The 22,142-nt window shown below is 43.8% G+C and overlaps 1 protein-coding gene across 1 annotated transcript in view; it reads right to left on the bottom strand.

The window, feature by feature from the left end:
- Nucleotides 1–22,142, bottom strand: part of LOC126155690 (dynein axonemal heavy chain 8-like) — a 622,476-nt gene that overhangs the window by 301,027 nt on the left and 299,307 nt on the right. The window contains exons 23-24 of the mRNA XM_049916245.1: nt 18,713–18,943; nt 5,040–6,287 (exon numbers count right to left, since the gene is read on the bottom strand). Of these exons, the coding sequence (XP_049772202.1) occupies nt 5,040–6,287; nt 18,713–18,943 (1,479 nt within the window). The remainder of the gene's footprint in view (nt 1–5,039; nt 6,288–18,712; nt 18,944–22,142) is intronic.

Here is a 22,142-nt window from a genome sequence, read left to right as displayed (position 1 = left end):
TTGTTCTGCCAGTGAATCGCAGTCTTTGGTTTGCTCTACCCACAATATTATCTATGTGATCGTTCCAATTTAGGTTATTTGTAATTTAATTCCTATGTATTTAGTTGAATTTACAGCCTTCAGATTTGTGCAATCAAAATTTAGCGATTATCTTTTATTACTCATGTGAATAACTTCACGATTTTCTTTATTCGGGATCAATTGCCACTTCTCGCACCATACAGATATCTTATCTAAATCATTTTGGAATTCGTTTTGGTCATCTGATGACTTTACAAGACGGTAAATGACAGCATCATCTGCAAACAATCTAAAAGCGTTACCACAGGAAATCACGAATCCAGTCGCACAATTGAGGCGATATTTCATAGGCACGCAGTTTGGTTAGAAGACGCTTGTGAGGAACGGTGTCGAAAGCTTTCGGGAAATCTAAAAATATGGAATCAATTTGACATCCCCTGTCCATAGCTCTCATCACTTTATGAGCAGTATAAAGAGCTATTTGTGTTTCACAAGAACGATATTTTCTGAAAATAGATCAAATGGCTCTGAGCACTATGGGAATTAACATCTAAGGTCATCATCAGTCCCCTAAAACATAGAAATACTTAAAGCTAACTAACCTAAGGACATCACACACATCCATGCCCGAGGCAGGATTCGAACCTGAGACCATCAGTCGCGCGGTTCTGGACTGAAGTGCCTAGAACCGCTCGGCCACCGCTGCCGGCGATGTTTTCTGAATTCGTGATGACTATGTGTCAATAAATCGTTTTCTTAGAGGTACTTCATAATGTTCGAAACAGTATATGTTCCAAAACCGTACTGCATATCGACGTTAGTGATATGGTCCTGTAATTCAACGGATTACTCGTACTTCCCTTTTTGGGTATTGGTGCGACCTGAGCAATTTTCCAGTCTTTAGGTAGGATCTTTCTGTGAGCGAACGGTTGTATATAATTGCTAAATGTGGAGCTATTGTATTAGCATACTCTGAAAGGAATCTGACTGGTATACAATCTGGACCGGAGACCTTGCCTTTATTAAGTGATTTAAGCTGCTTTGGTACATCGAGGATATCTACTACTATGTTTCTCATATTGGCAGTTGTTCTTGATTGGATTCAGGAATATTTACTTCGTCTTCTTTTGTGAAGGAGTTTCGGAAAACCGTGTCTAATAACTCTGCTTTAGTGTCACTGTCATCAGTGACTTCACCGTTGTTATCGTGCAGTGAAGGTATTGATTGCGTCTTGCCACTGGTGTGCTTTATGTGTGACCAGAATCTGTTTGAGTTTTCTACAGGGCAGACATGTGCAGCACAGTACTTTAATATTCTGCTAGGCACTCCATCATATCCATGAGAGTCCTTAATCTTCAGTGATTTAATTATTGACTCAATCTCCCCTTTGTCTGTGTCACAGACGAATATTTCGGACATCATTATCGGAAAGGTATTTGCCAAGAGAGTTATATGATTCCCTGTAGAAACAAAATTTTTATTTAATTCACCAGCAATGCTCAGAAAATGATTGTTAAATACTGTACATACAGATCTGATTTACCTGTAACAGAAATATTTTTACTACGAACTGGCTTTATATCGTCGAACTTGCGCTGCTGACCAGACACTTCCTTCACAACTGACCATATGGTTTTAATTTTATCCTGTGAATTAGCTGTTCTATTTCCCTGCCACATACATTTTGCCTTCCCGATAACATTTTAAAGCGCCTTACAATAATGTCTGTAATGGGCTACTGTAGCTTGATTGGAAGGACTTGGAAGAGCAGTTGAAGGGAATGGACAGTGTCTTGAAAGGAGGATATAAGATGAACATCAACAAAAGCAAAACGAGGATAATGGAATGCAGTCGAATTAAGTCGGGAGACGCTGAGGGAATTAGATTAGGAAATGAGACACTTAAAGTAGTAAAGGAGTTTTGCTATTTGGGGAGCAAAATAACTGATGATGGTCGAAGTAGAGAGGATATAAAATGTAGACTGGCAATGACAAGGAAAGCGTTTCTGAAGAAGAGAAATTTGTTAACATCGAGTATAGATTTAAGTGTCAGGAAGTCGTTTCTGAAAGTATTTGTATGGAGTGTAGCCATGTATGGAAGTGAAACATGGACAATAAATAGTTTGGACAAGAAAAGAATAGAAGCTTTCGAAATGTGGTGCTACATAAGAATGTTGAAGATTAGGTGGGTAGATCACGTAAATAATGAGGAGGTATTGAATAGGATTGGGGAGAAGAGAAGTTTGTGGCACAACTTGACTAGAAGAAGGGATCGGTTGGTAGGACATGTCCTTAGGCATCAAGGAATCACAAATTTAGCATTGGAGGGCAGCGTGGAGGGTAAAAATCGTAGAGGGAGACCAAGAGATGAATACACTAAGCAGATTCAGAAGGATGTAGGTTGCAGTAGGTACTGGGAGATGAAGGAACTTGCACAGGACAGAGTAGCATGGCGAGCTGCATCAAACCAGTCTCAGGACTGAAGCAACAACAACAACAGCTTGATTGTGACTACTTCTAACATTTTGATATCATTCCCGCTTAGTTCTACATGCTATCCTTATCCCACAGCCACCCAGGCTGTCTTTTACACCGTTTAGAAGTACTGCCAAGCATTATGTAATTTTGGTTGATCAGATCCATCCCGTGATATAATGTTGGCTCTCCAATGGCGATGCTGTGTTCCAAGACAAGAGCGCCACTATTCACTGAGCTTTCATCGTCCAGAACTGGTTTTGTGAGCACCAGGATGAACTGTCGCATCTCCTCTGTCCACCGCAGTCACCAGATCTCAATATTACTGAGCCTTTGTGGTTTCTTTGGAGAGAAGTGTGCGTAATCGCTATCCACCTCCACCATCGTTAGCTGAACTCACATACTATTTTGTAGTAGGTATAAGATTTTCATGAAAACTATGCACAACCAAAATTTGTCCATTCCAAGACGTCTGGAAGCTGTTTTCAATACGAACGTTTTTCCTATACCGTATTAGCTATGGTAATGTCTTGTGTTTTTGTTGCCTCCATATTTTTGTCTACCACCTGCAGGTTCCAAATAAGAGTATGTGGTGACAGGTATCAGTAAGAATCATAGTGTCCGCGGTAGTCTACTACGCCAGTACCAAGTAAGCACCACAGACAATAAGTTATACACCCCCAGGAGACATCAGCTAATACCAAGTAACACCACCTGCAGACTTGATAATGGCGTAGGGAAGTGAAGGAGGGAGGGGGTGGGAGCGGAGCGTACTGTTGGAAGCTAATTGCGTGAATTTGATATAACAAGTACTTCGATTTCCTACACTACTGGCCATTAAAATTGCTGCACTACGAAGATTACGTGCTACAGACGCGAAATTTAACCGACAGGAAGAAGATGCTGTGATATGCAAATGATTAGCTTTTCAGAGCATTCACACAAGGTTGGCGCCGGTGGCGACACCTACAACGTGCTGACATGAGGAAAGTTTCCAGCCGATTTCTCATACACAAACAGCAGTTGACCGACGTTGCCTGGTGAAACGTTGTTGTGATGCCTCGTGTAAGGAGGAGAACTGGGTACCATCACGTTTCCGACTTTGATAAAGATCGGATTGTAGCCTATCGCGATTTCGGTTTATCGTATCGCGACATTGCTGCTCGCGTTGGTCGAGATCCAATGACTGTTAGCAGAATATGGAATCGGTGGGTTCAGGAGGGTAATACGGAGCGCCGTGATGGATCCCAACGGCCTCGTATCACTAGCAGTCGAGATGGCAGACATCTTATCCGCATGGCTGTAACGGATCGTGCAGCCACGTCTCGATCCCTGAGTCAACAGATGGGGACGTCTGCAAGACAACAACCATCTGCACGAACATTTCGAAGACGTTTGTAGCAGCATGGACTATCAGCTCGAAGAACATGGCTGCGGTTATCCCTGACGCTGCATCACAGACACGAGCGCCTGCGATGGTGTACTCAACGACGAACTTGGGTGCACGAATGGCAAAACGTCATTTTTTCGGATGAATCCAGGTTATGTTTACAGCATCTGATGGTCTCATCCGTGTTTGGGTACATCGCGGCGAACGCACATTGGAAGCGTGTATTCGTCATCGTTATACTGCCGTATCACCCGGCGTGATGGTATGCGGTGCCATTGGTTACACGTCTCGGTCACCTCTTGTTCGCATTGACGGCACTTTGAACAGTCGACGTTACATTTCAAATGTGTTACGACCCGTGGCTCTACCCTTCATTCGATCCCTGCGAATCCCTACATTTCAGCAGGATAATGCACGACCGAATGTTGCAGGTCCTGTATGGGCCTTTCTGGATGCAGAAAATGTTCCACTGCTGCCCTGGCCAGTACCTTATCCAGATCTCTCACCAACTGAAAACGTCTGGTCAATGGTGGCCGAGCAACTGGCTCGTCACAGTACGCCAGTGACTACTCTTGAGTGACTACTCTTGATGAACTGAGGTATCGTGTTGAAGCTGCATGGACAGCTGTACCTGTACACGGCATTCAAGCTCTGACTCAATGCCCAGGCGTATCGAGGCCGTTATTACGGCCAGAGGTGGTTGTTCTGGGTACTGATTTCTCAGGATCTGTGGACCCAAATTGCGTGAAAATGTAATCACATGTCAGTTCTAGTTTAATATATTTGACCAATGAGTACCCGTTTATCATCTGAATTTCTTCTTGGTGTAGTTATTTTAATGGCCAGTAGTGTACATATCAGTGAAACGAAATATCGCACTAGACTAATCTGGGAGCAGTCTATAGAATGGGCACGTAGAATTCCGATTTAAAAATCATTTTAGATGAAATGGGAAACAAACTTACGCATTGCGTCGATGCTTGGCATCGCATGAAACATGTTCTGAGCAGTATTTGTTTGGGCTGATACCAGTTACATGATGCAAAAACGAAATCGCAAATATCCGGCGAAACATCTAAGAAAATGCGGATGACCACTTTGAGGAGAGACACCCGGTATATGTATATATTTTAAAAGATTAAAAAAGTAGTTACCTTCAGATTCCATTCGGGATGGTTGACCAACTGCATTTCTTCACAGGCTAGGGCAATTGCCCGCTGAAGGTCTTTGTATGTGGATGTACTCAGCTTGATGCCTGGGAACAAATCTTCAATTAACGAGATAAACAGAGGCTCATCTTCATCGACCAATTTGGACAGATTCATATCTCTGAGAACGCGCATCACACACGTGTTCTCCGAATCGTCCGGATGTGCACGTTTCTGTGCGCCCAGCGTCCTCAGGACCGACAAGATATTCCGCAAGCCAAAATCGTAGTGGACTTGCTTCGACAGCTGTTCCTCGCAGAGCTTGTAAAGCGTGTAGAATTTCCTAGACAGCACGATGTTCTCCTTGAAACCGCAACTGGCGAGCTTCACCCTGATGATGATCTGCCTGTCAGGGACCATCATCGCCACGGTGCGGAAGTTGATCTTCAGATTCTCGGGCAGTTCCTGCCGCCCAGCGTATCCGGGGTTCATAGTCAGAAAGAGCCCGAACTCCGGGTTGAGCGGCACGTTGTCGCCGTCGCTGAAGATGAACGCCGTCTTTCGCTGTTTCTTAGCCGCGAGGACGATGGCGATCTGCTGCGCCGCCACAGAGAGCACGGGCAGCTCGATCCTGTTGAACTCGTCGAAGCAGCCCCACGACCCGGACTGCGCCAGCCCCTTGAAGATGCGGCCCAGCCCGCGGAAGTCCATCTGATCGGAGCAGTTGAAGACGACGACGTACTTGCCGAGCGCCCTGCCCATGTCCTTGGTGGTCTCCGTCTTGCCCGTCCCTGCGGGCCCTGCCGGAGCTCCGCCCAGAGACATACCGATGGCCTGCGCCAGCGTGATGTAACACCTGTCCGTGAGCGGCGTGATCACCAGCCTCTCAGTGCAACCGAGGAACTCGTTCTGGTAAATGAAGTCCACGTCCGTTATTTTCACTATGCACTCGTCCGTGTCCTCGTAAAAGTAGAACCGCGCCTGCTTCAGCCATTCGAAGTCGGTGATGATCCGTATCCTCATCTTGACGAGGGCGTCGAAGATGTCGCGCTGATGTAGATGAATGGTCACCAGCGTCTCGTACATAACGCGTTGGTACTTGGTGAGATCCTTTATGGTCTGCTCGATGATCAAGTTCAGTAGGTCTAGGAAAGCTTGGTTCGTAGCACGCATGATGTTTCTGTCCACTCGGGAAAGCTTAATGGCATTCTCTGCCTCTCTGGTCCAATACATTTGGATGCCTAGCAGCCCAACCTGAAAAAAAAAAATTATATCAATAAAATCGAAACGGCAGAGCTGCAGCATTAAATTATTACACTAGGATAGTTTTTTTGAGGTGCTTCCGGACTTTCAGCCGAGATGACGTTCCCACTCCATGCACAGTATTTCAATGTCCGATCCACTTGTCTTCATCAGATTATACGAGTTGAGCTGTCTGTGAAGTGCTATTGGTGATGCCCCGCAAAATGGAAACAACTCGACGGAATTCCCGGAAGCACACCATTAAACACTACGTTTGTTGTTACATCCAGAAAGTCGTATCGATACGGCCATAAATACGACAAAAACGATCGTTCTCTCGATATATAAATCAAAATGATACGGTAATTGTAGATCTACTGTTTAGCATATGTTGGTGTATGCTTGAACTGAGTCTGCAGCTGTATAATCCATTTTGTAAGGGAAGAACACCCACCAAAGAGCAACGATTTTTCTTTGGACTTCATTCGCAGGCCTCTGGGAAACTTCTGTGCAATAAAAGAAAAAGTTATTATGTCAATAAAGAGAGGCAGAAAATACACATATTTTTTTTCTTTTTCAAACAACACATTCCTTGTATTGTTAATAAGCGTATTAATATCATATTATGCCAAGCCCTAAAATAAGTTTCACTAAGTGCAAATCATGATAAGATTTTAAATTTTCATTTCGTCACAATTAAATGTTCAAATTATTAAAAAGCGTACCCGCTGTATATTGAAACCGACTCAGAGAGAAAACCGTAAAAAAAAAAAAAAAGAAAAAAGAAGACGCGTTCCAGATGACGCCAGGTTTGCCTGAATACATTAAGGTGACAAAAGTCGTGGGACAGAGATATTAAGAACCTTCAACATCGCAGCGCGTCAGCAATCGTTGGTTAATATATTAAAAAACTAAAAACCCGCCTCGATTGCGAAAAAAGCACCTAGTGTTAACTCAGGTTTCGGCGTAGATAACTCCATCTTCTTCAGAACAACAATAAAACCTACAAGTGCCTAAGAAGACCTTTGTCAATGATTAAAAGAACACCATAGCTATACATTTATAAAAGAAAAAGAAAAGGAAAACACAAACAGTACATATGTACAAAGTCAAAACCACTACTTAACTTAATAGTGTACGCTCCACCTCACACCGGCCTATGTTCGATGGGCCATGAGCGTACACTATTAAGTTAAGTAGTGGTTTTGACTTTGTACATATGTACTGTTTGTGTTTTCATTTTCTTTTTCGTTTATAAATGTATAGCTATGGTGTTCTTTTAATCATTGACAAAGGTCTTCTTAGGCACTTGTGGGTTTTATTGTTGTTCTGAAGAAGGTGTAGTTATCTACGCCGAAACCTGGGTTAACACTATGTGCTTTTTTCGCAATCGAGGCGGGTTTTTAGTTTTTTAATACAGAGATATGTGCATATGCAGATAGCGGTGGCATCGCTTAAGAAAGGTACTGGAAGGGTAGTACATTGGAGGAGCTGTGATTTGAAATCAGGTGCTTCACGTGAAACGATTATGGGCGCACGACGGGAACTGACAGACTCTGAACGCGAAATGATCGTAAACCGTGAGGGTGTTCAGTATTCCAAAATCCATAGTGTCAAGAATGTTCTGAGAATACGTAGTATCAGGCATTACCTCTCACTACGGGTAGCTCAGTGGCCGACAGCCTTCGCTTAACGACCTAGAGCAGCGGCGTTTGCATAGAGTTATCAGTGCTAACAGAGAAGCAACACTGCATGAAAGAAAAGCAGATATCGATGTGGGACGTAACACGAACGAATCCAATAGGAGGGAGCGGTGAAATTTGGCGTTAATGGGCTATGGCAGCAGAAGACGGACGCGAGTGCCTTTGCTAAAAGCACGACATCGCCTGCTGAGCCTCTTCTGGTCTCATGACGATATTGGTTGAACTCTAGACGGTTCGAAAACAGTGGCCGGATCAGATGAGTCCCGATTTCAGTTGGTAAGATCTGATGTTAGGGTTCGAGTGTGGCGCGGACCCCACGAAGACGTGGGAAGTGTTTAATGGAATGGACTAGTTCGTCTGGTCCAACTGAACCGATCATTGACCAGAAATGGTTACGTTCGGCTGCTTGGAGACAATTTGCAGCCAATCACGAACTTCATGTTCCCAAGCAACGATGGAATTTTTATGTATGACAGTGCGCCATGTCAGAACATTCTATCAATTCGAGCGAATGATTTAGCCGCTCAGATCACCCGACATGAATCTCATCGAACATTTATGGTACATACTCTAGAGGTCGGTTCGCGAACGAAATCCTGAACCGGCGACACTTTCGCGATTATGGACGGCTATAGAGGCAGCAGAAGGCTCCCAACGATTCGTTGGGTTCATGCCACGTCGAGTTGCTGCGCTATGATCCGACACGCTATTAGGAGGTATCTCACGATTTTTCTCAACCTCAGTATATGTACTGTAGCTTGTGGCACATCATTACAGCAAAAGGTTGTGCACATCGTACTACAACGTTGTGCCAGTAATCATAGATATAATCAGACATGTGAATTGTGTGTACCATTACCAAGATATACAATGAAAAGAGTTGTTATTGAATTTGAAATTGTATGACATATCCAGGTATCATCTGTAATGTGGATTGTCTTTCTTTCCAGTTGTCTTTCTATATCTTTTTCATGTATTGTGGAAACATTTTTTAACATTTTGAATATTTTAAATGGGATGAGTTCAGAATCTAATTTACTATGATGTGCTGCTGGTGAAACCTTCTTTAGGGTTGGCATAGTATGACATTCGTACGCTTATTTACAATATCAAGAATATATTACGGAAAAAACAACTATACTTGTGTTTTTTAGATAACAAATTTCTCCTTCATTACGCAACATTGATAATCCGAATGTTTCCGAAAGCAGTCTGCGAATAAAATCCAAGAAAAATTTAGTTGTTCGATGGACCTTCTTCCCCTTCAAAATATTCATTATATATTGAGAATTATTGACAACTAGAACTAACGTAAGACACTTTTCATTCTGTGAGGTAGATTTTTTATTCCTGCACTACAGAGGAGTGCCGCCTGTAGTTGGAACCAACAAGTGACAGTCATCTGCGCATTATTTATTGATTTACAATTTATTGTACCACATATGTATACGAATTTTTGTATCTAATGTGAAATACAACACTCAGAAGCAGCTATGACATAAACAATAGAAACAGCAGCACCTACAGCATAAAAAACGCTACGAACGAGTCATTTAAAAAATTCATAACGCGATAAGTTATGGTGCAGTTTTATTTTTAATTTTATAAAATGATTTTAGATGCCTCCTACGTAATCTGATTTCTTTCAGAAACAGTGACCCAGTCTTTCGGCAAGTCTTGTATTCCCTTAAAATGCCATCTTTGTTGACCTATCTGTTTACTCGGATAACTGCATCAGAAGTCTTGTCAATGCCGTAAAAAAAATTCCCTCGTAGTGGTTTCCTGGGTTTTGGAGATAGATCAAAGTATGGCGGGCTTATGTTTCAGGACTGTTGACTGGATGTGGAAGGGTTTCCCATTCATAATTATCCGAAACTCTGGCACCTGTTCAGCGATATGTGGTCGTATGTTATCATGTAGAATGAGCACTCCAACAGCGGATGTGCCGGCCGGTATGGCCGAACGGTTCTAGGCGCTTGTCTGGAACCGCGTACCGCTACGGTCGCAGGTTCGAATCCTGCCTCGGGCATGGATGTGTGTGATGACCTTAGACTAGTTAGGTTTAAGTAGTTCTACGTTCTAGGGGACTGATGACCTCAGATGTTAAGTCCCATAGTGCTCAGAGCCATCCATTTGAACCATTTGAACAGCGGATGTGTCGCATCTTCTTTGGCGAATAATCATCTTCACCTTGACTTTTCACAGTTGGCGATGGCACTTTTTGGCCGAAGATATTCAGGCTCTTCCCACTGGGAAGACTGACATTACGGTTCTAGCTCAAAATCTCGAATACACGTCAATTTACGGAAACAGTCCTATTTAAAAACAAATTTTCCTCTGTCTCATAGTGTAGAGAAGGAATTATTATGCGATTCTCTTGTGATTTGCGTTTAGATATTCACTCAGATGGTGAGGTAACCACAGTGCAGCGGCTTTTCTGTATTTTCTCGGTTATGATTTTGAACACCGTAGAGAAACGTGTTTGCTTCATCTGTTAATTTCTCCTCATGTTATGCGTCGATCTTCTTGCAAAATATCGTCAATAGCGACGGCGGAACTCTAGTATGTTGCACTCAGCGGCAGCCGACTCCTTGGATTGTCTTCGGTACTTCTTTTGTCTTCGTGGAAACCGGAAGCCCACAATAACACTGTGCTTCGATCCCCATAAACTTCAGCTAGGGCCCATCTATAATGACCTCGTTGTCGACGGGAGCGTTGTGAATTTCGGTAGGTGTTTATGCCTGAAAACTTTCAATTGACCACTGGTCAAAAGTTGAGAAATAGTAGTCGTATTTGGTTACCAAAAGTATTTTACCTGGGCTGTTCAATAAAGAATGATCATTTTTTTGATATCATACCCTTCACCATCTTCGTAATTTTGATGGTCCTCTTCGAAATAGTCTCCTTTGGACGCGATGGACGTGTACTTACGTTACTGCCAGTCTGCAATGGCATGCTGTGAGTCATTTGTTGAAGGGTTCTTCAGAATCGCCTCCGCAGCCACCACTACTGATGCTAGAAAATGCCTTGCCTCCCACGAAGATGTTTCTTCGCTTTATGGAAAAGAAAAAGTCGCACTGGACTGTATCTGCACTATAGGTACGGTGAGGAATGCACTTCATATTCATTTTTGCAATATATTCGCTAACAATATCTGGAATATGCGTTCGCGCATTACAGAGGTGCAGCATCCAGCCTGTTTCAGGTTATTCCTGTAGCATTGTCCAGTTACTGCTACTACGACCTAACCAGCTTATCGTCACCGAAAACGTTTGTCGAGTTAAAGTTATAGGTTATGTGGTCCGACCGGCAATCCCTGAGCGTACAAGCCGGGACAAACACTTCGTATGCAAAACCACATTTTTGGACATATGGAAATGTATATACAGGAATGCATTACATATTCATTATTATTATTGCGTGCCGTTCGGTTGCATTTTTAAAGATGTTCTCTCTTCATTCTCGCAGCCATCCTTATCCCAACGACTACACTTATTCCAAATATTGTGATTATGTAACCTATGAAAGTGCGAAAGTTTCACACGGGTCCCTTCGTCTTCCTCTGCATGCAGACGTTTGGATGAATGTCCTTTTGTTCGGGACTCAGCAGTCGTGAAACCTACTGAGCACAAATATATCTCACGTGTAAATTTTCTGTCCTCAAATTGTGGATGGCACCCAATGAAATTTTCAGAAAATGTTTGTAAGGTTATTCGTCGATCCTCTCTCACAATGACAGCAGCGGTGTTAATGTTTTCTTCCGTAAGACCAGTAACTGGAGCGCCTGCTCCACCTGCCTCCGCGGTTTATTGTCTCCCCTCTCTAAAAAATTTAAAATTTTCTGTCCTCAAATTGTGGATGGCACCCAATGAAATTTTCAGAAAATGTTTGTAAGGTTATTCGTCGATCCTCTCTCACAATGACAGCAGCGGTGTTAATGTTTTCTTCCGTAAGACCAGTAACTGGAGCGCCTGCTCCACCTGCCTCCGCGGTTTATTGTCTCCCCTCTCTAAAAAATTTAAAGCATCTTCGATCTGTACTGTAAGGAGGAACAGTCTCCCCCTAGCCCTCTTGTAACACTCCATAGGTCTCAGCTAAACACGCCTCTAAACATGCCTCCGGGATACTGTACGTTGATTAAAATTTGAGCATTGAGCGAACTTATTACCAGTATTTTTACTACAGAAAAAAACCATTCGTGCGAATGAAGGATGGTGTGAGTATTTGATGGCTACTGGGTTTTTCTAACGTTACTGGAAATTTTCAGGTGGAGATCGCAACACAGCATGCCCAGAGGACGTGTACGTGCAGCTTACCACCATTCGTCGGCTTAGAGATCCAATTATGGCATGAGGGACGTGGGAGACCGGACAGAGAGTTAGACATAGCGCAGTGAGTGCAGAACGAGAAATGATGACATGGACTCAGGACAGCAGTGTGCAGGAAGTGTGGCTCGGATTCTTCCGGAAGAACTACATCAGGAGAAGGTCCTAGCCTTGTTTGATTGGCTCTGACAAATAGACGAGTGACAACAGCTGATATCCGGGAAGATTTTACAGTCGATTCGTCACCACAAACCGTAGCGGACAGGTTACTTGAAGCTGAGTTGATATCTCGAGTTGTCGTGCATCACTTACCGCTGACACCATACCGCAGATTACAGAGGCTTATTCGATTACGCTGCTTGACAACTGCTAAGAAACAGAGACGTGGTTGGACAGGAATAATCACAGGGAATGATGGATGACATGAAACACAGTACTCGCGTAACAGAGGTGGAGTTTATAACGAAAAATGGTAGAGATTTCACCACAAGGGAAACAGACATAGAAAGCGTACTTGTTTGATACAGGTCAGACTCCCATCATAAAGATTGATAACGGAGTCTTAGTAAGAAATAGGCCCTCCTCGGGCAATAAAGCACATTTTGCACTTGTTATTTATTCTGGCTACCACACTGTTGAGGAGTCCTTGGGAAATATCGTCCCACTCCTTTCTCAAGGCTGTTTTCAGTTCTTGCACGGTTCAGAGAGAGGGTGTTCGTTGAGAAACACGTCTGCATCTCAGGCATCCTCTATATGGTTTAGGTTCTGGGAGTATACATGCCATTCCATACGTTCCATATCTTCACTTTGCGCTGGTGATATGTGGGCGGGCAGTGTCGTCCATAAATAAAAAGTGGGCACCTACCGCACGTCTAAACAAACGAGCATGATACAGAATTATCTCCCTGTAATATCGCTGTACTCTAACGGTACTTCGCGCAAATTGGTGTACGGCCATTGTGCATAGTGCTTGCCTGCACTTAACGCCTATGTTATGCCGATGACGTTCATGAACGTTCTGTGGTGTGTAAAGGGTCCCCTTCTCTGTCCACATTAACTGGTGGCCAGAATCACTTGCCACAGTGAAGCGGGATTCCACGGAGAACATCATTCTGGACCACTGTTGCTGACCCCAAATAACATTCTCCCTACACCAAACAACTCTTTCTCGACGATGGCGTAGTTGAAGTGGGGTACATTTAACAGGCTTCCGAGCGTACGAACCAGCCTGATTTAATCGCCTCGAAGTGGTTCTCGCAGAGAGAGCGGCTACAAAGTCTGCAGCTATTGGCCGAGGGGTCTATTCCTTTTCGCCACTAGGGATTCGTAGCGATTCTCTTGAGCTTTGGTGGTCCGTCTCTGACCATTGGCACGCTTTCGCATAACATTTCCAACTTCAGTGGCCTTTTCTAATAGCGAGATGACACTTCCGGACACGCCCATTACCTAGGCCATAGTACTGACACATTGACCGACTTCGAGCCTTCCAACTGCTCATCCACGATCGTAAGCACTCAAATGATGTCCTGCAGATATGTCTTCGTACCACATGGAATACCACACTAATCGGTTCTATAACAACCTTCGTCAAACACTGTTCGGCATGAACTGTTGAATGCATACAGAGCATTAGTCGACAGGCGTTGCTCCGGCTAACACGTCCCGCCCTCTATATTTTTTACTGTCACTGGTCGGATATTCTTTAGCTATTGTCGGTTGCTCTGTAGGAATTGGTAGTCGTTCCTTAGCAAGTGTCAGTTGTTCCTTAGTAGCTGTGAAGCAGTGTACAACCAGGGTCAACAGGTATACAGGAAATGTACTCGCAACTGCGGGTATGAACCACCATGAGCTGTATGTTAGAATCACGACAATGGAAATCTGTGCCAGAGTTGGACTCGAACCCAGATTTCCCGCTTTAAGCGAACGGTCGCCTTAGCCGCTTTGGCTATCCGTGCGCGAATCACAGCCAGATCCAAACTTCCATATGTCGTCGTCCATGTATCATAACCTGCACTCATATGTTACCTATATTCTAGTCCAGGAAGGACATATTTATTGAGAGTCGAGGGCTTGATACTGACGAGTAAATACGAAACAGAGGTGCCTTTGTCATTAAGAAGTACAATGCAATGTTCCCTCGGACATACATGCATGTTTACAACTGAAGGTTGTGACACGTGAAGGACGACGTATGAAAGTTTGGTTCTGGCTGCGATTCGTGCACGGATAGCCGAATCGGTTGAGGTGACTACACATGAAGCAGGAAATCAGGGTTCGAGTCCCGATTCAGTACAGATTTTCATTGCGTCATTCCAATGTACAGCCGATGGTTTTTCATATGTCAGTTGCAAATACGTTTCCTGTACTTCTTGACGACTGCAGTCGCAGCAGTGCCTGCTCCTTGGGACGTGTATGTATGTCCGAAATAACATTGCAACGTACTTCTTAATAACACAGGCACTGCTGATTCGTATCAACAGGGACATTTTGTCGCATTCTGTGGTGTTCAGTGACAAGTCTCGCTTATATTTGTGGCGATCAGATCGACGCTAAAGTGTCCGTAGACGACCTGGTGGGCAGTCACAGGTGGCAGCGATTCCCGTGACCCACGCCTCTCCATATCTTGGAATCATAGTGTGGAGAGATGTTGAACAAGACAACGGGACTGATTTGATAATATTGCTGAATGCTCGCCAGTATGTGGCAAGAGTGATAAACCGTACCCTCACGAAGTACCAAACGACAAATTTGTGCAGGATACTTAATGGTCCCACACTGCAGTTCACACAACAAATACCTTGAGTAATACTCAGATCTTCGACTGGTCTTCCTGGCCCCATTTTTTGTCTTCTATAGAGCAAGTATTTTGGAAATTTGTGGTAAGTTCTTACGGGACCAAACAGCTAAGGTCGTCGGTCCCTAGACTTACACAATACTTAATCTAACTTAAACTAACTTACACTAAGGGAAACACACACACCCATGCCCGAGGGAGGACTCGAAACTCTGACGGGAGGAGCCGCGCGAACCGAGGCAAGGCGCCTTAGACCGCACTGTATAGAGCATTTTTAGGATGCTATGTGGAGATGTACACCAGTCTCCAGTCAGAAACCTTCATGTGTTTCAGGCATGGCAAGAAATTCCTCAGTCCCTCAAGATGACATTCGGAGGCTGCTTGCTTCCACGCCACAACGAATACAATTGTTTATTCGCACTGTAATGAGATTAACATCGGACTGGTGCTTCATGGTCTAACGCTTCCGTCAGTGTGTGTGGATATTGTTGTGATCTTCAGTCCGAAGGCTGGTTTGATGCAGCTTTCCATGCAACTCTATCCTGTGCAAGCCTCTTTATCTCCGAGTAATTACTGCAACCTATATCTTTCTGAATCTGCTTACTGTATTCATCTCTTGGTCTCCTTCGACAATTTTACCCCCACCCCCCACCCCGTACCCCATATATATATATATATATATATATATATATATATATATATATATATATATATATATATATGTGTGTGTGTGTGTGTGTGTGTGTTATATCCTAGCCAGTAATGCCAACCGAGCCCGCTGCCAAAAGGTTGGCAGCATCGAAGTTCGGACGCCGTCCGCATAAGCAGCGCCAGCGATACAGGAAATCGCCGCAAGTCTGCGCGCGCCACCGCTGGCTTCTGGCTTCTTAAGCGCTGGAGTCGCGAGCGCTAGGAGGGTCTGGACCCCTCCACCATCCTCCACACCTATAAGTCCCTCATCCGCCCTATCCTCTGTTACGCCCATCCAGCCTGGATCTCCGCCCCCCCTTCCTTTTATAAATCCCTCCAAATCCTTGAACGCCATGCTCTCCGCCTTGCCTATCGCATCCGTCTCCCTTCCCCCACGCGGCTCCTGTATGACCTTATCCCCTTCCCCCACCTCCTCCTCTTCCTCGAAAGGATACGAATCCTATACACCTCCCGTAAACTCGATCCTCCTCACCCGCTCGTCTCCCCGATCCTCTCCCAACCCCGCCCGCTGCCGCGCCTGTACTCCCATGTCCCACCCGGTCTCCATCTCTCCACCCTCCTTACCCTCTCCCAAGGTGGCTTCCGCCAGCTCCCCCTCCCTGATGATGCCCTCCTCCCCTCCATCTACCCCTCCTACCAACTTTGATCCTCCCGCCCTCCTCCTGTGCTTGCTCCTCAGGGCACCCTCCCTCCCTTCTCTCCCTTTTCCCTCCCTCCTCCTTCTCTCGTCCCTCGTCCCCCGGGCCCCCCCTCCCCTGTCCCTATCCTCCTGTCCCCGTCTCCTCAGCCGTGGCATCCTCTTTTCCTCCCCTCTCCTCTTCCTCATCCCTGTTGCCCTCTTGGCAGGTCCCCGGACTCGCACACGCTAAGTGGACATTCGCGCGCCGGAGATCACCGCCATCAGTGTATCGTGTGTGCCGTCATGTTTAGTGTTCCGTTTCGCCGTCACGCTCCATTGTTCACCAGTGACATCGTCTTCTTCAGTGTTTGTGCGTCGGGTCTCCAGTTCCTAGTGTGGATTGTCATCAAGTGTGAACGGCTTCTTGTGCTTTTATATTCTTGTGTCTCCTGTTTTTTCCCGCCGTTTTTCTATGTAATGTCTCTTCTTTGTTTATCTCCATGTACTCTCTTCGGCTGAAGAGCGGCGTATTGTGCTGCTGCCAGCCTACCTGTTTGTTCAGGTTTCAAAATTACAATAAAGTAAAAAAAAAAAAAACAGAGCGCTAGGACAGTTCTGTATTCGCCGCGCAGTTGTATACTCGCCACCGATTTGTGTACTTGCTAGTCAATTGTGTGTTCATCGCAGCAGAGTTGTTGTTTGTCGTCAGCCGACGCTGACCTAGCCGCTCCGACTCGAACTAGACAGATTTCTGTAGACACGGAGTTCACTACTGTGTTTCTGTATCTTCGTTAATAAAGATAAGTACCGACTTTTATTTAATAAGAGTGTTTGGGTTTTCATCTTTCTGTTCATTGTTCCAGCGGACCGGTCGGCCCGCTATTAAAAGTGTGGCGGTGATTTCGTAAGCCGTTTCTACAGCGAAGTGTTTGTCGCTACGAACGCCGCCACAAATATATATATATATATATATATATATATATATATATATATATATATATATATATATATATATGAGGTGGGGAGGTGTGGGGGGAGGTAAAAATTGTCGAGGGAGACCAAGAGATTCAGGAAGATATAGGTTGCAGTAGTTACTTGGCTATATATACTGGAAAAATGAATACCTGGCCAATGCCGCGTTTGTCATATTTTTATATATGAATATGACAAACCTGGCATTCCCAGGTATTCATTTTTCCAATATCCTTTTAGAAACGGAAACAAAAGGAACTGTATTTGTAGTATAATATAGAAAGAATTTCATTTCCCTGTATTAGTGAAAACACCTGATTCGCGATTTCCTAAACGTCTCTATGGCAACGCCTCTTCATAGCTCTGTAGACGGCTATTGTTTTCGCCTACAGCCGTTTGCACTTCGCAGTTGAAAGCTGTCAAAAGGGCTGCCAAGTTTCAGGGATTTCCGAAAGTTGTCTCGATTGTAGGAGTGTCTTTGTAGTAAAGTATAAATGTATTAAAACTTGATGGGTGATGCGGCACTTTTTTCACGCATCTCCGTGCTTTGACGTTATATCTCTTGAACTAAGTGCGTACAATGATATATTTGTGTAGGTACATTCAGCAGCATATGTGGATACTGTCTGCGAAATACGTTGCGAACTGAGTTACTAACAAGGAAATAATAAATTTAAACATCATGCATGATGTGGCAGTTTTTCAGGCATCTCATTGCTGATGACGTCAAATCTCCTGATCTATGTGTTATACAATTATATAATTTTGTAGATACAATCAGCAGCATATATGGTTATCGTCTGCAAAATGAGTTTCAAACAGAATTAGTAATAAAGAAGCAATAAATTTAACTGTATATACAATGCGCCAGCGTCTCGCGCTTCTCATTGTTTATGACGTCATCTCTTCTGAACTGTGATACGATAGGTAGGTGTACTTATCGTCACAGCGATTATTGCTGACAGTGAGGTGTATGTGTATCAAGTTCGGTTGAAATCCGAGGAGATGTGGAACACATACACATACATACATCCATTTTTATAGTATGTATGGATGATGAAATCTACTGTTGATACCGAAAGAGGAGGCTGTAATATGGGCCACGAAATTGAGTGAAATTTCAAAATCCCTCACACAGAAACTGAGCACTGACGTTAAAAAATTATGAGTACATATTTGACAAATCACACGCAAGGATCATAAAAAAGCAATAGCAAGCTGCCAGCATGTGTGGACGTTCTTGCACTGATCGCCGGATTCGGAAAGTTAGTAGCTGTATAGAATGTAGGGCTTGGAACTGTGAGGCTGCATACCTGAGAGGGGAACCGCCTCGTCATTTCGAGGAAGTCATACTCAGGATCGTTGAGATAGGCGTAGCAGGCGGCGATGATCTGGCCCAGCGAGTTCTTCTGTTCGTTGAGGAGCGCTCCCAGCCACAACTCCACTCCGCCCACGCACACCACCTCGTGCTCCAGCGTGATTTGCTCGCCTTCTCGCGACTTCACCGCGATCAGGCGATCGTAATCTCTCTCGTGGAACACCGCCTACCAAAAGTAAAAATTAAAAATTAACTTAGTGTCCACCTTTCATTCAGGCTCACGGCTGTGAAAGTAAAGACTAAATTGTAATCGTGCAAGTTTTAGTTTCGGTCTTCATTTCGAAGACTGGTGTAATGCAGCAGTCCGTGATAGTCTATCCTGTGCAAATCTCTTCATCTTTGTACATCTACTATAAACTGCATCCATCTGAACCGCTTATTATAATATTCGAACCTTGGTCTCTCTCTACAGTTTTTATATCCAAAATTTCCCTCCCTTACCAAACTGGCGATACTTTGAAGCTTCATCATATGTCGTATCAGCTGATGCCTTCTTTTAGTCACATTATGGCATAATTGTCTGTTTTCGTCAGTCCTTCCTACCTAACCTTCAACATTCTTCTTTAGTACGAAATTTCAAAAACTTCTCTTATTTTCTGAACTGTCTACCGCATGTGTTTCACTGCCGTACAAGGATACATAAGGATAAACTCGAAATACCTTCAGAAAAGAATTCCTAATGGTTAAATTTAGACTCTGCGTTAGTAAATTCCTCATTTGCAGAAGTGTTTTTCTTACTTTTGCCAGTCTGCATTTTGTATCTACTTTGAAACGGCCATCTTTAGTTCTTTTCTGCTCAAACAATAAAAGACATCGATTAATTTTAGTGTCTCACTTCCTAATCTAATTCCGTCAGCGCCATCTGATATAATTCGATTACATGTCATTACCCTTGCTTTACTTTTGTTGATGTTCATCTAGTAAACTATTTTCAAGACATTATCCATTCCGCTCAACTGACATTCCAAGTCCATTGCAGTCTCTGATAGATCATAACAAGCAAACTTCAAACTTTTTATTTCATCTTCTTGCACTTTAACGAGCTGAATAATTCAGAAATTGTCGAAAATGCAGGAATTGTAATGACTGGAGAAAAAAAATCGCAAGGAGAGTCCCACTGGGTTCAATTTTGAGTCCACTCCTATTCCTTATACTGTATGTGACTGACCTTTCACTTAACATTCAACAAGCAAAATTGGTACTTTTCGGAGCTGATACTAGTGCTATAATAAATCCCATTAGAGAGAAAGCAAATAAGAGTCAGACTAACAATCGATGTAGCAAATGAAAAGGAGTCAGTAAACAGAGTAGAATGTTGTTTATGCTACCTCCCTCTAGCATCTGCCTTGCTTGGTATTAGTTTTATGTGGTCATTCCACTTTAAATCGCTCGGCACACATACTCGCAAATATTTATCGGATGTGACTGCCTTCAGCGATCGTTCTGCAGTCATATACTAAGTGGCCTTTCCGCCCATTTATGTGAAACACGTTACATTTATCCAGAACGAGATTTTCACTCTGCAGCGGAGTGTGCGCTGGTATGAAACTTCCTGACATTAAAACTGTGTGCCGGACCGAGACTCGAACTCGGGACCTTTGCCTTTCGCGGGCAAGTGCTCTACCAACTGAGCTACCCAAGCACGACTTGACGTTACATTTATGTATATTAACAGTCAACTGGCAATCCCTGCACCACACATTGGTCCTCTACAGACCTTCCTACATTTAGCTACAATTATCTAGCATTATGACTTCTCTGTACGTAAGAGCATCATCCGCAAACAGGCACATGGAACTACCGACGTTATCGTACAGGTCATAAATATGTTTTAATCCAGAAGGTTACCTTTTTGTACATACAAAATACATTTTTTGATGAAAACAAGCAGATAAATTGTGACCTCTAAAAATTAAAACTGCGATATGTTTACTCCATCAAGAGTCTCATTACTACAGGATGTAAGTAAAAAACGATATACGACTCTCGGACAGTTCCCTGTCATAACAAATGCCATATCCTGACATTATATCGTATCGTATCAACACTGTAGCCTGGTGGCCACCCATGTGTTTCCACGACATTTATAATAAGTTTAAGGTTTCTATGCATCTGAAACTGGCGTGAACTTATCTGAATCGTCACAGCAATCATCACCAGCTTTTCCCAAGGCTGCAGTGAGATTTTTACTGTCAGAAGTTTAATTGTGTGTAAAATATAATCATTTAGCATACGTTATTCTGACAAATAGTTCTAGACCTGAGAGAAAGTTACAGGAAAAAGGAAAGCAACAACTGCTCTTGGGCACACACTTTCCTACGTTTTATGTTTTGATCTAAAGTTCAGTATATAGAAAGAGATATTTGTTACTAAAATAAATAGAAAAATTGTAACTGAAAATATTAAACTAGTAGAGAAATACATTCCACATGTAGAGAGTACTATACAGGGTGTTACAAAAAGGTACGGCCAAACTTTCAGGAAACATTCCTCACACACAAATAAAGAAAAGCTGTTATGTGGACATGTGTCCGGAAACGCTTAATTTCCATGTTAGAGCTCATTTTAGTTTCGTCAGTATGTACTGTACTTCCTCGATTCACCGTCAATTGGCCCAATTGAAGGAAGGTAATGTTGACATCGGTGCTTGTGTTGACACGCGACTCATTGCTCTACAGTACTAGCATCAAGCACATCAGTACGTAGCATCAACAGATTAGTGTTCATCACGAACGTGGTTTTGCAGACAGTGCAATGTTTACAAATGGATGATGTATGATGTATGGATTAGCACGTGGCAATAGCCGTGGCGCGGTACGTTTGTATCGAGACAGATTTCCACAACGAAGGGCCGGCCGGTGTGGCCGTGCGGTTCTAGGCGCTTCAGTCTGGAACCGCGTGACCGCTACGGTCGCAGGTTCGAATCCTGCCTCGGGCATGGATGTGTGTGATGTCGTTAGGTTAGTTAGGTTTACTTAGTTCTAAGTTCTAGGCGACTGATGACCTCAGAGGTTAAGTCGCATAGTGCTCAGAGTCATTTGAACCAGAACGAAGGTGTCCCGACAGGAAGACGTTCGAAGCAATTGATCGGCGTCTTAGGGAGCACGGAACATTCCAGCCTATGACTCGTGACTGGGGAAGACCTAGAACGACGAGGACACCTGCAATGGACGAGGCAATTCTTCGTACAGTTGACGATAACACTAAAGTCAGCGTCAGAGAAGTTGCTGCTGTACAAGGTAACGTTGAACATGTCACTGTATGGAGAGTGCTACGGGAGAACCAGTTGTTTCCGTACCATGTACAGCGTGTGCAGGCACTATCAGCAGCTGATTGGCCTCCACGGGTACACTTCTGCGAATGGT

Source organism: Schistocerca cancellata, chromosome 2 (genome assembly GCF_023864275.1).
Source record: "Schistocerca cancellata isolate TAMUIC-IGC-003103 chromosome 2, iqSchCanc2.1, whole genome shotgun sequence".
Lineage (NCBI taxonomy): Eukaryota > Metazoa > Arthropoda > Insecta > Orthoptera > Acrididae > Schistocerca > Schistocerca cancellata.
This window is presented reverse-complemented; position numbering and strand designations above follow the sequence as displayed.